Consider the following 16,798-nt stretch of genomic DNA (forward strand, 5'->3'; position numbering starts at 1 on the left):
TTCGGGATATTGCCCACAGGTCCTTGGATACCTTTTCCTTTGGGACCCGTGGTGGCTGTCAACAAGTTGTGTAGCTAACCCAGACCCACGCAGGCTGAAACAGCATCGAGTCCTGGTGTGACTGTGTGGATGGATGTGTGAGTGAGTGAGTGACTGGCTCCCTCTTCCCATCTTTTCCTCCTCCTCTACTGTGGGCAGAGGGCCACGGTCGTCACTACGCTGGATGAGGACGAGATGCAGGTGAGCTATATGACAAAGCCCCATCCTATCCCTTTCACTAGGGATAGGAGCAGAATATCCACCACTTCCTCCTACAAGGGGGGGGGGGGGAAGTAGGATTGCCTACAAGAGTCAAACCCATGACTTTATATTTGCTCCTGTACAGGAACAAGTTCTTACATTGCTGGTACGAAGAGATACGCTTGCCTCTCTCTTAGTACTCGGTCCAGAGGTCTGACCATTGATCCTGCGGTGCACACCCCGATCAATCGGACAGAGGCTTGGATCCCTCCCTCGCTCTTACGACCAGGGAGACTTCCAAGGTTGGGCGAACACCAGTCTGTTCACAAAAGACTCAGATTCCTCCCACCAAGAAGTGAGTCTTCCTATTGTAAAAGGACCGAAGGTTTGTATGCCGTGTCGGAACAAATGACAATTTGTCCAAAATTGCATTTTTCCTAACTATACAAACCTGAGGTCCTTTTACAATAGGAAGGTACTAGCGGCAGCTGGATAGGTCGTAAGCTTTCGAACAAGGGGTTTGGTAGTTAACTGCTTGTCCGACAGGCGCGCGCGCGCGACTGGGAGGTAAACAAATCACTTTTGCTTTTGGCCCAAGCAAAAACTGCAGAGTGAGGGGTGGCATGAGGTGGGACTATGTGTAAAAGGACCTCAGGTTTGTATAGTTAGGAAAAATGCAATTTTGGACAAATTGTCATTTTTTTCTGAATAGTGTGTTATTATTGTAACATTTGTGGTAACCTTAGGTCAAATGCTTGTTGGTGATCTTGGTAAGCAGCCTAAAAGTTTTGTGGCCTCCTTAGAAAGAAGGGAATCAGTGTTTATTATGCAGTATTTGCATGGGCTAGGTTTGCTTACTGGGATTAATGTGTATAATGTGTTTAGATGGTTTGCAGTCACAGTGGCTTCTTTATAGTTCTAGAAGGTATAATAAGTGCTCAGAGCATTCATCTGATGAGGAGGTTTCATCTGCATTTAAGTCATATAAAACTTTGTCCAATTGACTGTTGAAGTTCTCATTTTCAGGCTTTCTGTCACCTGTTCTTGGCCTCAATTTAAAGGAGATTGTTCTTGGTCTTCTTTTATACCCTCTGATTTGACCTGGTCATGATGATCCACTTAGGAAGTTCAAGTTTGGGTTAATAGGTCTTCTACCTCTGCTTTGGTTGAGGGCCCACCTTGGTCAGTGGTTGGATCCTGTAGTGCCCAAGGATACTTAGACTGTGAAATTGCTGAATTTTAAGTTGGAGAAGCACTTTTCAGAGGTCATGGGCTTCATCCGTGAGCATGTGGCTTTGGAAAAGACAGTAGGGTTCCTCCTCAGTGTTTGATATCTGTCATTAAGCATACATGAGGTTTCACCTTAGTGTCTGCTCTGTAGTCTTGATTGCTTTGGTCTGCATTTGCATGGGGGCATACTGAATGATATGGACTCTGATCTCCAGGATGGAGAATTCTCATTCCACTAGTTGCTCTTCCAAGCTTATTCCTCGACTCAGAAGCTTCAGCAAGGATTTTAGGCTCCAGAGGACACAGAAATTTTCCCTCTGCTATGGACTCATCAGTCTGTTACCAAATTCTGCAGAACTTTTTAGCATTTTAACAGCACTGAAGAAAATTTTTACTTTAGGAGATCATTTTACTATTTTTAGTGATTCCAAGAGTGCCTTGGAAGCTTTGACATATTTTAATCCAGTACACCCTGTGGTACAGAAAATAATAGAGTGCTTGTTTTTATTAAATCAAAAACAGAAGGTACTCATTTTCTGCTGGGTTCCTTCACATGTTGGTATTGTTGGACATGAAGGAGCAGATGAACTGGCTAATTCAGGTTCATAAAAAAATCCAAGGAGTATAGCAATTCCTTGCTCAGACTACATTCCTGAAATTAAGACAGTAGAATCAGTTTGGCAATTTTTTCGGACAATAGAGAGCAATAATGAAATGAGAGAACTTACAGATGTAATTAACCCCTGGCTTTATAAGTTTGAAGACCTTTGGAAAGATACTGCCCTATGTAGGTTACAGATCAGCCACACACGGATTACTCATGGTTTTTTAATGAGCAATAACCCTGAACCATTTTGTGAGGATTGTCTTCTTCCCCTCACAGTAAAACATTTGATGTAGAATGTCCCAGCTTAATGTCAGTAAGGAACCGTCATTTTAATGCTTTTGGAAGAGTGGACTTTAAACTGGATGCAATTTTAGGAAGAGATTTTAGAGAGGATAGCCTTTTTAGTTACCTTCAAGAAGTAGGTCTTCTTGAAAAAACTTAGATTAATTTGATCATTGTGTTTGAGTTTGTGTATATATGTTAGTATGTGTTAGTGTATATCATTTTGTTTTTAATCTTTTACTTTATTAAATTTTTATGTACATAAAGTTTACCCCTAAATGATATATTATTACTATATATATAAAGTTTTAGTACTTTTAATATCTATTTCACATAATTGTGTAGAATTTGGAAGTGTGTGGGATGCCTGTGTTACTTGTATTTTTGTTTACAATTAATTTGAAATAGGAGTGTAGGTGGGATGGTGTTTGAAATAGGAGTGTAGGTGGGATGGGTGTTTTGTGTATTTTTGGGCTCTTATATAGTTCTGTGTCAGTTTTATTTTACTAATATATTTATAGCTTTTTAATTGATTTTATCTTGTAACTGTTTAATGATACAGCGTCAATAACCTCGTCGTTGCGACACCAGTAAGAACTAACAAATCAATCAGTCTATCTCGACTGCTGAAGGAGAAGCCATGGGATTGGTTGTCATGTTTTCACTCAAATCATCATCGTAATTAGACCTCTAGCACAACATGATGGTATATTTCACCTTCTGTGCATTTTCAGAGGAGGATGGGACTATTTTCAAGGCTGTCGATGGTGAGAAGGAGGATGTTGACCATGTTGTGCCAGTTGTAGACCTGTAGTTAAACTTGACCTTGAAATGCTGTAATGCCTTTTTAGTGTGTTCTTTAGAACAGTCTCCCTCATTGGAATGGGTTGGTGGTGGGTTCCTCCTTGCATTTTCAATGTCCATTAGCCACCATACAGTTTCTTTCAAAGTTCCTTTGAGAGTGGTTGAGTGACCAACATAGGCAAGGCCTCTTCAGAGGCTTGATGGAGCCAACATTTCTCCCAGTCAAAGGTCCAGGAGGATGCCAAGTTCGGCAGTCAGTCTCTCCAGCTGCTGCAAGTTGGGGTATTCCTGTTACTCCATTTTGCATTACTTTGGCATCAAGAGGGGCCCAAGGCCTCGATAGTCTTGTGTTCTTTTGGATGGTTATAGGCTGCCCTTCAAGGACTAATACCCTCTCCTTTCTCTCCAATAATACCCTTTCCCAGACTATTAATAGCAGCATCCAGATTTCTCACCTTATCTGCATAAGTAAGAATAGTGCTGGAGAAAGATGCTGGAAGTTGTCAAAGCAAATGTTCTCCAGGCTTCTACAGCACTTTTTTTTTTTGGCAGAGAAATTGACCAGCAGCTATAGATTAATCTCCCTTTGAACAAGTTTGTTCTTTAGAGTTTGTTTGCAGGGTAGGAAAGGTGGATTAAGAAATGTTGAAAAATGTTACTTGCTGGAGAGATTCTATCCTCACAAAACCAACAACAGATGGCTAACGTCTCCTGATACACTTGCTGTGAATTTATTGATGGTACTGGACATCCCTGCAAGAAGTCTCTCTTGTAGAAGTTGCTTAATGTTCTCAAGTTGTGAAGTGCAAGCAACTTCACAGGCAGGTTACTACTCTAGATGGGGGTGCAGAAGCAGAGTGGATAGCAGTAACACTACTTGGATAAGAAGGTCCATCAGATTAGAATACCACTTAGGTTGCAGACAATAATGTGGATCATCTTGAGGCCAGGAATGACCAACACACTATTAATCACTCAACACATCAGACTAAACTGAAGAAAAAGTGTATAGGTTGTCTCATGGGTGCTGAAAGGCATCTGGCAGTGCATCCTATGGGTCTGTAATAGGAGGGAAGATCAAGGAAGCTTCCTATTTAACGGTTTGGTGAATAAGTTGATCACTGGTGGTTTCCCAAACTGGAGAGCCTTTCTGCCATATTCAGGTATAGGGACCTGCTAAAGTTCAGTGGCCTTGAATATATCTGGCTGATGACAGCATGGTGAATACAGTGCTTAACTTTTGTGCATCAACCTTACTGGCTGGTAAAGGGAGAAGAAGGCCATCCCCCCTTGCTTGTTAACACAAGCCACCACAGTTGTGTTGCTGCTCATCACTACAATTGAATAGTAATAGTAATAATAACAGCATTGCAGAATTACACATCAAATAACCTTGAAATGCTGGTTCCATTTCCAGAATGTTGATGAGCAGGTGAGAATCATTGCCTGGGGTGTGCTGCAAATGTTACTAAATGATGTTTACAGCATCCTTCGGCCATAGCTGCACCCACTTTTTGTCCTCATACTTTACCACTATTCCTGCTTCCTTTCTTCAGTCTTGTTGTCCAACCTTCCTAATTAAACTTAGTGCAACTGTTTGGTTCTATCTTGCATCTATCATGATTTCATGATTTGGCCGAAGTTTTACAAACGTATGCTTTTTCAGTTTTCAGCCCTAGCTATTGGTGATGAGCCTAATATTTGACTGAAAATCTGTTTGCAAGGGAGTAGTTGTCTCTAATTGCCTTAAAGGATGTGCAGAACTGCAGCGGTAGTATCCTTACACCTCTACCAGTGGATGGAACTAATTATGTAGTAATCTTACACCCCTACCAGTGGATGGAACTAATTATTATTCATGGATTTGTATAAAAACTTGTTTTATGTACGTACATAATGTTTTGGATATTCATGTTTTATTTACATTTAAAGTTTAGTGTTCTTTTAGCTTTTGCTTGTTTTTAGATCTGAATTTTGTGCTCTTATAATGTTTTAAATTGGTTATTTTTACTCCATTGCCTGTTACAGGTCCAAGAAAATAGCAGTCACCTAGAGGCCTTAAGGAATAATATTTCAAATGATGCACAGGTTTCTGTAAATTCCCCATCTTCTTCACAGAATGGTAAGCATGATTTCCATTGTTAAGATCAGCTTACAGATACCAGGTACTACTTCCCAGTGTGCCTCCTGAAGCATACTAAAGACATTATTAACAATTTTTTGCAGTGTCCTCTTCAGCTCCCAGCTGCCACACTTTTAGCCTTTGACTGTTTATTCATTCCCTTTGATTTTTTCACCCAGCTGTCCAACTTTTCAGCTTTACATTTCTCCAATTATTCATCTCCAAATTCTTTATTAACCCTTTATTAACTGGCACAAGCATGTTAATATATATTTATGGTTTGACTTACTCTTAGAACATTTAAGATGTTAAGGTTAGATGGCTTGATTCCCACTTGTAAAGTTCGAGTAGCTGATGTGTATACATGCCCCGTGACCAGGTATAGATGCCAATAGTCCCTGGATCGCACAAGTTTAATTTTAATTCTACCGATTTCCAGCTTGGCGCTAGTAAATCCTAATGTTAAGACCTCAGGTTTGTTAGTTATGAAAAATACAAATTAGTTACAAATTTGTCATATTTATAAACTAAAATCGTACTAATTCACTATAGTATTTTCTTTAATGAATTGATATTATTGCTATTAATATTAATATTTGAAAATTATTAAATCATTTATCATACAAAAAACATACAATTCTGTAAGAGAGAATTATTATTTTTATATGTGATATCATTTAATCTTATGAAACCTAATGAAACCTACTAATACAGTATTAATCAATATTAATATTTGAAAATCATGTATTTAGCCATGAAAATAACATCATAATACACTAATTAGTGAATATTTATTGTCAGAAGAACCTGCGAATAGGTGAATTTTCCACGAATAATAGGTAGACATGGTCCTAAGAAAATCGGTGAATAGGAGTCTGCAGATCTCGAGAATGCGAATACGTGGTGTTGACTGTAGGCTATATGATCCCTTGTGATTTGAAATGCTCTACTTATTACTAAGCAAGTAGTAGTAAAATGGACACAGTTGTCTTTTTCCCATAGGCCCGGATTAAAGTCGGGCCTGCGATGGTGGCTGTACATACATAGACAAAAAAAGGAAACTCCATTCATCTTCTAAGCCCAGATCTCGAGAATGCGAATACGGGGTGTTGACTGTAGGCTATATGATCCCTTGTGATTTGAAATGCTCTACTTATTACTAAGCAAGTAGTAGTAAAATGGACACAGTTGTCTTTTTCCCATAGGCCCGGATTAAAGTTGGGCCTGCGATGGTGGCTGTACATACATAGACAAAAAAAGGAAACTCCATTCATCTTCTAAGCCCAGACCTAGTCCTCTACTGTACACCGCAGATCTTGATTGAGGAGCCTACGGGGGAACTGGGAAGTTTCCGGGTCGTGCTCCCCAGATGATGGAACCTTCTCATATACATTGGGGAGTTGCATTTTTTTTTTTTTTTTTTGGTTGGGGGGGGGGGGGGGGGGGGTGGGGGGGGGGCTTAGTGCTTCTTGACCTTAGTTTACACTTGGACTGCGGTTGTTCTTTTTAAATGAGACCACAGTCCTAGCGTATCTACATAGAGAAGAAAGGCTCTCTTTCTTTCCCATTTTCTCTCCAAGCAAAAGAACCTCTGCTATGAACAAATTGGTTTTGATTTCAATTCAAGTCATCTAAAGTTCTTGTGGACAAGCTGAGGGCAGGTTCTTCTCACTGGGTAGATCTTGCATCCCCTGGTCTGATGGGAACTGTAGAGTCCATGGGGCAGACCTATTTGCAGCCTCAAGGAACCTTCGAAGCTTCGGGAAGCTCGTCAGTACATGGTTTTTTTCTGCCGGACATATTACATAAACTATTGTGGTTGCAGATATTATTCTTCTAGCACTGTTGACCAGCCTATGTGGGCCATTTTCGAAGTTGGGGTTGAAGTCTCTACCCATTTTCTTGCAATACTTATGTGGCCCATTTTCAGAGCACCCTCTTCTGTACCTGAGGAGATCTACAATCTTTCATACCCCATCAGTAAGGAGGTAGCATTCTGCCCTTAACTAAGTGTTTAAGTGCAGTAGCCTAGTTTTTTTATGACCTTATCTTGTCTTTTGATGCATCCAAGTGTAGAAGGAATCCAGTCTCCTGGAACCGGGATGTATTCTGAATGATCATCGAGTTCTTTGTTTGATCCCCTGCGTTTCTCTTTACAGCTTTACATGGAAGCCACCCTTTCGAGTGGTCTTTCGCTTCAACTAGGACACTCTAGGTAGATGCAAGCCGTTGTTCAGAGGTCTTTTCACAGAAAGATGCATTTTTCATCATTTATCCTGGGATTTTTAGCCAATAATGAGGGCCCATTCAAGTTCTAGATCCGTTCTTTCTTCCTTAGGAAATTAACAGACATCTTTGTTTCTGAAGAAGAGAGAACCCTCTGTCCAGCTAATGCTTGTGAGTTTTACCTGAACAGGATTGGACTAAGATCATATCCTTGAAGGGCTTATTTTTGAATACGCAAGGAAAACATTTTGCCTTTTTAAGTTAAAGCCAAGGACATCAGAGCAGCATCTTCCTCCTTAGCTTTCAGGCTCATTTGTCCTTTACTTCCATTCCACATATTTGTTTTTTTATCAGGTGATCCTGATCTCAGGTCGCCTGACACCCAGTTCATCGGGCTACAGCTGTAGTCTGGCGTCAGCTACTGTCTGAAGCCAACTATAGAGCTTCCAGAGCCATGAGCTTCTAGCTCATCTGGTGCCCTGTTCGTTTGGCGCCAGGCTCTTGCTCCGAGTGTCCACCAGTCCCGAGTTCCTAGATCGACTTGCGCCCAGCACATCTAGTGCCATCAGCACACACAGACTAAACATACCGGAAACATGATCCCTAGTAGAGCATAGGGCACACTAATGATCACCAGAACTTCCAGAACATAGAACCAGCAATACTTCTTTGGGGAAAAGTCAGCAACTACAACTGAAAGAATAAGCTGTGTCTGAGATCAGTACGCAGTTTCTCCACCCACACCTTATACACTTCATTAGGCCTTACTCCTTCTCATCAATAAGCCAGTCAGCACACAATATTTTCATTGAGCTGAGCAACATATGCTCATCTAGTTTGCCTGGCTGAGCAGCGGTATTCGAGTTTGATCCTTGCTCTGCCTATCCACCCACTTTTGCTATTTAGTGTGATTTAGTACATATACATGATTACACTGAAACATTACAGTCAAGGGTGTAGTGCGGATAGTGGAAGAATGAATGATGGAGGGTTACTGTTTAATACTACTGTACCTACATTAGGTTGAAGGTACATACATAAAGTCACTTTTAGCTATTCTGCTTTATGTTTTAAACATAAGATTCAAATGTCTGAGATAATTTGGAATACAAATGAGGGCTGTATATGATTGATGAATTTGCACTGAAACAAGAAATACTTTATAAGATTTGTTGCTAGGAGCCGTTTCCATTGTACATTGCACAGGGGACTGACTTTGAACCAACTAACTATATACAGTAGACCTTGACTCACGAACACAATCCGTTCCTAGACCTTGGTCGTGTTCCAAATTGTTCGTGACTCGGAGCTAATTCCCCATAAGGTTTAATGGGAATAATATTATTGGTTTCTCGACCCCTACGAAACCAATATATATTATGTATATTTTGCCTTATTTACACAGATAATGTAAAAAGTCAGTGTAAAAAACCTTAATATATCTAATAATATATTTAAAATGGTACTAACACTATAAAAAGTTTGTAAAGTGAACACTTACTATGACTGGCGAGACTTCTGCTTGACGGACAAGAGAAGAGGAGGTGGTGGGTGGGGTGGCGGGGGAGGAGGTTATTGTGCGGAAGGAGACCCTCCCCCATCCAGGTCAGTAGGGGAGATCTCGTTCCGGAGATTCAACTCTTTCTAGGTTTTTTTTTTTTGGTGAACGTTTAATCACAAACTTATCCAATCTCCTTGCCTTTTGCCTTCCTTGCATAACTTTTCTGAATGGCTCATTATTAAATTTTCATTGAGCATATTCACGATCCGTGTTCGTAACAATTTTGTCCGGATGATACAATTCAGGAAGCACTGGACATCATTCCACTTTTCCAATGCGGCTTTTATCACATCACTGCTGACATCTGTAACTTCCTCCCCAGCCTCCTCTTCGTCAGTTGATTGCTCCCGAGCAAGTTGCTCCTGCTGCTCTTTGTGGAGTTGAACAAGTTCGTCCGCAGTCAAAATCTTCTGAATGTTCAGCGACCAATTCTTCAACATCTTCGTCGTTGACTTGTAGACCCATACTGTTTCCCATGGACACAATTTCTTGCACAATCTCTGCATCGAAGCCCTCAAGTCACGGAACAGTTACGCACTGGGGCCAAAGTTTCCGACCACGCAGAATTTAATGTGCGGTACGTAACTTCAGTCCATGCGTTATCAATGAGGGTTATGCAGTGAAAAACATTAAAGTGCTTCTTCCAAATTCTTTTAAGGTTAATTTTGTCTCTTCAGTTACACGGAAGCATCTGGAGAAGAGCGCCTTCGTATATAATTTCTTAAAATTGCTAATGACTTGTTGGTCCATGGGCTGGAGAACAGAGGTCGTGTTGGGTGGAAGGAACTTGAACTGAATGAAGTCATGTTCACTGCAGTCAGCCAAGTACGAAGGGTGTGCCGGGGCATTATCCATGATCAGAAGCACCGCAGGGGTAGCTTGTTCTCTGTTAGGTACTGACTCACGGTCGGCGCAAACACTTCATCAATCCACTCCATAAACAAGTTCCGTGTCACCCATGCTTTTGTATTGGCCCTCCACATTACAGGCAGTCTGGCCTTATTTACGTTGTGCTGCTTAAAGGCACGCGGGTTATTTGAATGGTAGACAAGTAGCGGCTTTAGTTTCAAGTCGCCACTTGCGTTTTGAGCATAAACAAAAGCGTAGCCTATCCTTCATTGGCTTGTGGCCTGGGAGCGCCTTCTCTTCTTGGGTGATAAATGTCCTGTTGGGCATCTTCTTCCAGAAGAGGCCCGTTTCATCACAATTGAAAATACTGTTGAGCGACGTATCCTTCGGCCTCCACGAACTCGGCAAACTCAGTCACGAATGCCTCAGCAGCAGCCTTGTCTGCGCTAGCAGCCTCACCATGCCTAATTACAGAGTGAATTCCAGTTCTTTCTTGAAGTTATCAAACCACCCTTTACTAGCCTTAAAATCATCTGGCGCTGGCACTAGTAGAAAGGAGTTTCCTTCAGCAAACTCTGATACACTTGCCGAGCTTTCTCGCAGATGATCGGCTCGTTTACACTATCACCTGCCATCTGTTTTCTCATGTACCCACTTCAAAATTATTTTTTCTGCCTCTTCGAGGGTTTGCGATCTCATCTTGGTTAGTACTGTCACTCCCTTCACAACATTTGCTTCTTAATGGCATCCTTGTTTTTCAAAATTGTCGAAATTGTCGACTTGGCCATCTTGTACTCACTTGCGATATCGTCACGCGAACACCACGTTCAAAACTTTCTATAATTTCTTTTCTTTATTTCAATGGTTATCTTCCTCTGCACCCTCTCTCACCATCACTCTTCACTTTCTTACTTTCACCACCACCTCTTCACTTTCTTAGGCCCTTATGAAGAAAATCACAAAAGTTTTAGCGCAAAAAAATGCTAAGCGAATTGACGAACGTCTTGTACACAATGAGATGAGACAAAGAGCGATGCGTGGTGACGCCGTGCGTGGGCGGCTGGAGGATGGCTGTTCCCATGGCAACTCAAACGCTCTCACGTGTGCTGGGCGATTTCGCGCATTTTTCAAATGTTTTGTGTCTAAAAATTAGTTTGTGAAACAAAGTGAATTGTTATTTTCCAGAAATTTCCAGCATTTTTCAAAATGTTCATGTCTCAAAATTAGTTCATGACCCAAACAGAATTTTTTATTTTCGCATTTTTTTGTTCGTATCTCAAAGTTAGTTCGTAGGTCAATGGGTGAAATTTTACCTATAATTTTGGTCGGGGATCGAGTTGTACGTGGGTCAATGCGTTCGTGAGTCAAGGGTCTACTGTACTGAGGAATAACTGTGTATATGTACTTTTAATCTTCCCTTCCCTACTAAATGGAATTTTTGTATCATTTACCTTGTTTGTGCATCCTGATTTATGTTTTAGTGAGGAATGTATGCCTGATACAAGATAATATCAAGTACTGTATTTTTTTTTAGGATCTTTACCGAAGCTCAACTTGAGATCCAGATCAGTTGTTATTAAATCTAAGACCAAAGAGTCTACAGTGTCCCAAACCATGGAAGAAGACAAGTTAGACCCTGCTCCTGCAAGTGAGACTCCAGACCCTGCTCCTGCAAGTGAGACTCCAAAACCATTGAGGTAAGAGTGAACATTTGAATTGTTTAAAGGCTGATTGACTTGGTAAAACTCACATTGAAAACATTCTTTTGTATCTATCTCAAATTTTGTTATCAAAATTTATATACGATGCATTTAGGTGAAACAAGTAATTAGCTCACTGGACAAGCCACCACAGAACAGAATGCTTACATGTGTTAAAAGGAAAACAGTCAAGATGATAGTGAAATTCAGATGAAAATAACCCATCTATACTATACAAAGTAACAAATATTAAATAAAAGTTAATTTGTGTTTAGATACTCAGTAGGTTGAAAAATGATTCAGAAAAAGGGATGTGGATGAGCATGGTGCTTTGCAATGGTATAATGACCTCGTTTAGGTTAATGCTATTCCAACAGTACAATAACAATGATTATGCATTGTATAGCATAATTGTTATCATCTTTGCAGATAAAGGAAGCTGTACAGACAATACTTGTCTTTCTGGCAACATAAGGTGATATTGTTTGTTTTGGCATGCTGGATAAAAGCCAGCTATGAGTAGAAATATTTTATTTGATCAAAATTGTGAGGTTCAGTCTTACTTGATAGTCACAGCATTGAGAGAAGTAGATACTACTTTTGGCTTTAAGATGGTATAACTAGAAGCAAGTGAAATGAGTGCTCATTACAAAGTGAGTTGACTTGCTTCATGAAACCTTGTAAGTCAAGGAAAGTTAGGATGAAGGAGCTGTCTTCATGCACTACACTTTAGAACAATATCTCCTGTTGTGACTATAAGCCCCATTGCATGAAGGCCACATAGGAGGATATTGCTCAAACCTCATGGCTTTAATTTGGAATTGTGTCAGACTCCTGGAGAATCTTAAATATGGCCTGGAAATGGCTTGCCAGAGCAAGAACACAGTTTTCCTTTAGAGTGGGTCCTTTTATTCCAGTATTCAGAAACAGCCTGGAAGAGGAGGGTTGTGACCTTAATTTCATGAAGATATAGTCTCGTGGCTATCACAGGTCATGGTTGGGAGTCACTTTCCAATGCTGGAGATAGAAGTGGATTGATGAAAGGGAGAGTTGTCATGAATTCACAGAAGAAAGGCCAATGGACAACTAATTCTCTATGGGCAACATTGTCTGACAAGGCATGTCGATTACTTACTCATTTTGACTAGGCTAGGGCTAGAAAGAGGGACAGTGTTTATCATTAGGCCCTGAAGAATGGAGAGACTTTGTTGAGGGCATACGTATAAGGTAGCCTTGTTTGCCTTTCTGGATGAGAGCCAAATCCCAGCTGGGAGGTTTGACTCCTGACCTCAGAACAGACAGCTGAAATGATGATTCAGATTCCATAGGTAGTATCTTTTAGCATTCACACTATTCCCCAGATCAGTTGTAGTTAGTGGGAAACATTCCCTGTTAAAGTTTGTTGACTTTCTACAGGGAGTAGTGATAACAGTAGTTGCAGCCTCTCCAAAACATTTCTCTGAGTGTATGTACTCTGAATAATCTTGATGCACTCAGTTTGGCGGTGTCCAATTTGTTGTGAAACCTGTGTAGGTGGCACTGACTTTAGGATGTCTGCAATTAGTGCCAGCAGGGCTGGGAACCTCTCCTGTTGCCACAGGGGTCCCCTAAGAATCATGCACCCATAGTTGTGATCCTGAATTTCACAAGAAACAGATGGATCAGGCTGAAGGGGTAAAACTAGACTTCCAAGCCATCCCACACTTCGAGAATCGTGTTTGTAACCCAAATCATTGGTCAAGCTATGGGAAGCGATACAGGGGCATCTTGTAGTTTAGTGGGGTTCTAAATGAATCTAACCTAGTGGGATCCCACTGGTTCTATAATACCTTGCAGACTTCTGTGCTGAGGGAAGGGAGGATCTGGCGTTTCCTGTTGAGGAAGTTGGTGGTGGTGGTGTTTTGAGAGCCTGAGATGAATCTTGAAATGAGAGTGATATGACTCAGCCAAAGTGAAGATCTCTATGGCCACATAGCACAGATTAGTTGGGTGAGTGCTTCCTTGATTCTTTAAGTAGGCTATGGTAATCATGTTATTGATTATTGCTCAGACATTTTACTTCCAATGAAGTCAGGAATGCTTGAAGGTTAACATTTATTAGATTGTTTGCTCCTCTGCTGTCCACAGGACTGAAGGTCTGATGTGTAGTGTCCCCACCCTTTAAGAGAACTTTTGGGTCTTTCAGAACAAGGTGGATGCCCTGTCTCAGTTTCAGTTTTTCTCTACACCTACAGATGTCCATCATTACCTCTTTGAGCTAGAGAGATCGAACTGGAATATGCTGTAGAGACAGCCTCTCCAGGGATGACAAGTAACCTATGGAGATTTATCACTCTGCCATCTGAGTCGTGCCCTTCAAGAACTGCTGTAGAGTGGAACCCAGTGACTTGTTCTTCATGGGCATCAGCTCTCCTCTAGGGTATTGGTGGTCATACCCTGATATATTGTTGGTGTTTAAATGAGCCAGTCTTACACTTATTACACCTTACCTAACCAGGCTAAGCAAAGGTATTTCCTGGAGGCCGGATGGTTGAGATGTGGAATTAACCCCATGTGGTCCAGAAATGTTAAGAAGTCACCTTTTCAAATGGATGTCTTCTCTCAGTCTACTGTCTCTCATCTTGAAGGGTAAACTCAGGAACATGTTGAGGCAGTTGCAATCTGTCACCAATCGCTAACCTCATGGAGCTTTAAGAACTGCAAACAGTTGGTAGAAGCCTGACATTTCTGGACCATGTCATTTCAAAGCTATGAACTTTTTTGAGCTTTGTGCATAAGATTTAAGCTACCAATAATGGGGAGAATGTAAAGATTGTTTCCAAGGAAAATAAGTAACAACCCTATAGCTTGATCCAGTGTCCAGGTTTTGATTTTTATTTTGAGTGTCAGGTCTCCCACTTATCCTGCAAACCCCCACCAGCCCCACACTTTGTTTGCTGTAGGGAACTTGTGGTCTCCTTCCTTTCTGAGTAGTGTTTGTCTTATGAGTCACTTGCAGGTTTGGCCTGAAGTGGTCCTGCAAGGCTTCATTTTATTGAGGAGCAGAATCTCTAGGGTTGGCTTGGCTCTTGGCATCGATTTCTTTGCCTCAGGTACAGTAGTTGCAATTCATGTCTGCACCAAATTTGCTACTCAAACTCCAAAAGAAGGGAATATTACTTCCTGGTTCTTCTCCTTTAAAATTCCCTTCAAGGGATGGTAGGTGTTTTTTGCAACTGTCCTAAGGATTGAAGCCCAATAAAGTAAATTTCCAGCTACTTGATCAAAGGCTAGAATCTGCCAGCGAATGTTACTTGGGTTGCAGAGGGCCCAGTATCTGTTGGGGAAGTGTTCCTCTTAGCATAAACAGTTGCAGATCATGGTTAAATGAACAGTAGCAATATGGTATGACCCAAAGGTCCTAGACTAATATTGGTATGTAAATTGTTAGTAATGTAGATTTTTAATAATATAATACCTTTGTATGTGGTTAGTGTACCTCATGCACTCTACTGTAGGCATTACTTAGGGTTCTTTGCAGTGTCCCTTTGGCCCCAGCTGCAACCCTTTTGATTCCTTTGACTGTACCTCCATTCATATTCCCTTTCTTCCATTTTACTTCCCACCCTCCTAGCAATTGTTTCGTTGTGTAATTGTGAGGTTTTCCTTCTGTTGCATTTGCCAAATAACTTCATATGTTCCAGCACTTGGCATTTGGCCTAAATTTAATATTCCATATTCCAGTGATATCATTTACATTCATTACTATTTTCAGTAGTAATGAAGTATGCTGAATAGAAGTTCAGATCATTTGGCACTGACAGCCCAGTCAAAGGAATAGGTTATAGAGGCGTTTCAAAGATGCAAGAGTATACATATAGAGTAAATAGGGTTGAAAATCATTGGCACAAATATTCTTAATAATAATGCAGTGCACTAAAACTACAAGCAAGTAATTCATCAACAAAAATTATGATCATAAAAATATATTTATAATTAATTACCCTCTACCTTTCTGAATTAAAGTCCAATAAACTGTTAAAGTGTACATATTAGAATAAGATACATATAAACACTAAATATAACCCTAATCATGCTCCCTAAGTATTAAGCTAATTTTTAAATGAAATTAAAGTTACTGTAATTTCATTTAAAAGTTAGCTTAATACAGTACCCTTAAAAGAGAAGTAAATGGTTGACAAAAATATAGGTGAGTGTGAAGATTACATACATACAATTTCTTTCTTCTTTCCCCCTTCCTACCGATCTATTTTTGGAAGTCTTCTCAACCTGGTTGTTAAGAAATTCTTTATTCTGTCTCTTTCGCTCTGTTCTGAAATTACTTTTCATGAACCAACAGTGCTTTTTCTTGGATGAATGCACTCTTACTTATGTGCCTATGTTTTAGAACGGCGCATTTACAGTTTTAGATGGAAAAGGTAAAATTAGATCAGTTTAAAATGATCTACATGCTAACTACGAAGGAGAGAATGAAGCGGGGAATTGTCCTTACTTAAGAGAGTGGAATTATTTAGAAATAAATTATTACAGAGAGAGAGAGAGAGAGAGAGAGAGAGAGAGAGAGAGAGAGAGAGAGAGAGAGAGAGAGAGAGAGAGAGAGAGAGAGAGAGAGAGAGAGAGAGAGAGAGAGAGCGCCACAACACTCTCCCATCCTGTCACATTAAATTGACATATTTCACATCTGTGGCTTCCAGCTTCCCTTCAGTGAGTTAAACAAAAGCTGAAGAAAAGATATATTGTTTATTTAAAATACGTATCACATACGAATTTTGTAATTACAGTTTAATTATTATTATTGTTGTTATTGAATATTATAGCTGTTTCAATGGCATTTCATTTCGATTAAATCTTCTCAATTCTTCTTATTACCTTTTTCTCATCAGCATGTAGCTGGTATATCAGGTTTCCTAAGGACATATAAAGATTTCAATTGTCTTATCTTAGTTTTACCAGACCACTGAGCTGATTAACAGATCTCCTAGGGTTGGCCCGAAGGATTAAGTAGATATTTTTATGTGCCTAGGAACCAATTGCTCACCTAGCAACGAGACCTACAGCTTATTGTGGGATCCAAACCACATTGTATCGAGAAATTAATTCATATCACCAGAAATAAATTTCTCTGATTCTGTGTTGGTAGAGCCGAGAATTGAACTTCGGACCACCAGATTGGTAGC

At 40.3% G+C, this 16,798-nt stretch overlaps 1 protein-coding gene across 1 annotated transcript in view; it reads left to right on the forward strand.

Moving 5' to 3' along the window:
• Window positions 1-16,798, forward strand: part of LOC135202186 (nucleolar protein dao-5-like) — a 145,273-nt gene that overhangs the window by 36,259 nt on the left and 92,216 nt on the right. The window contains exons 6-7 of the mRNA XM_064231441.1: window positions 5,192-5,285; window positions 11,456-11,618. Coding sequence (XP_064087511.1) covers window positions 5,192-5,285; window positions 11,456-11,618 — 257 coding nt within the window. The remainder of the gene's footprint in view (window positions 1-5,191; window positions 5,286-11,455; window positions 11,619-16,798) is intronic.

This window comes from Macrobrachium nipponense, chromosome 30 (assembly GCF_015104395.2).
Source record: "Macrobrachium nipponense isolate FS-2020 chromosome 30, ASM1510439v2, whole genome shotgun sequence".
NCBI classification, from domain to species: Eukaryota; Metazoa; Arthropoda; class Malacostraca; order Decapoda; family Palaemonidae; genus Macrobrachium; species Macrobrachium nipponense.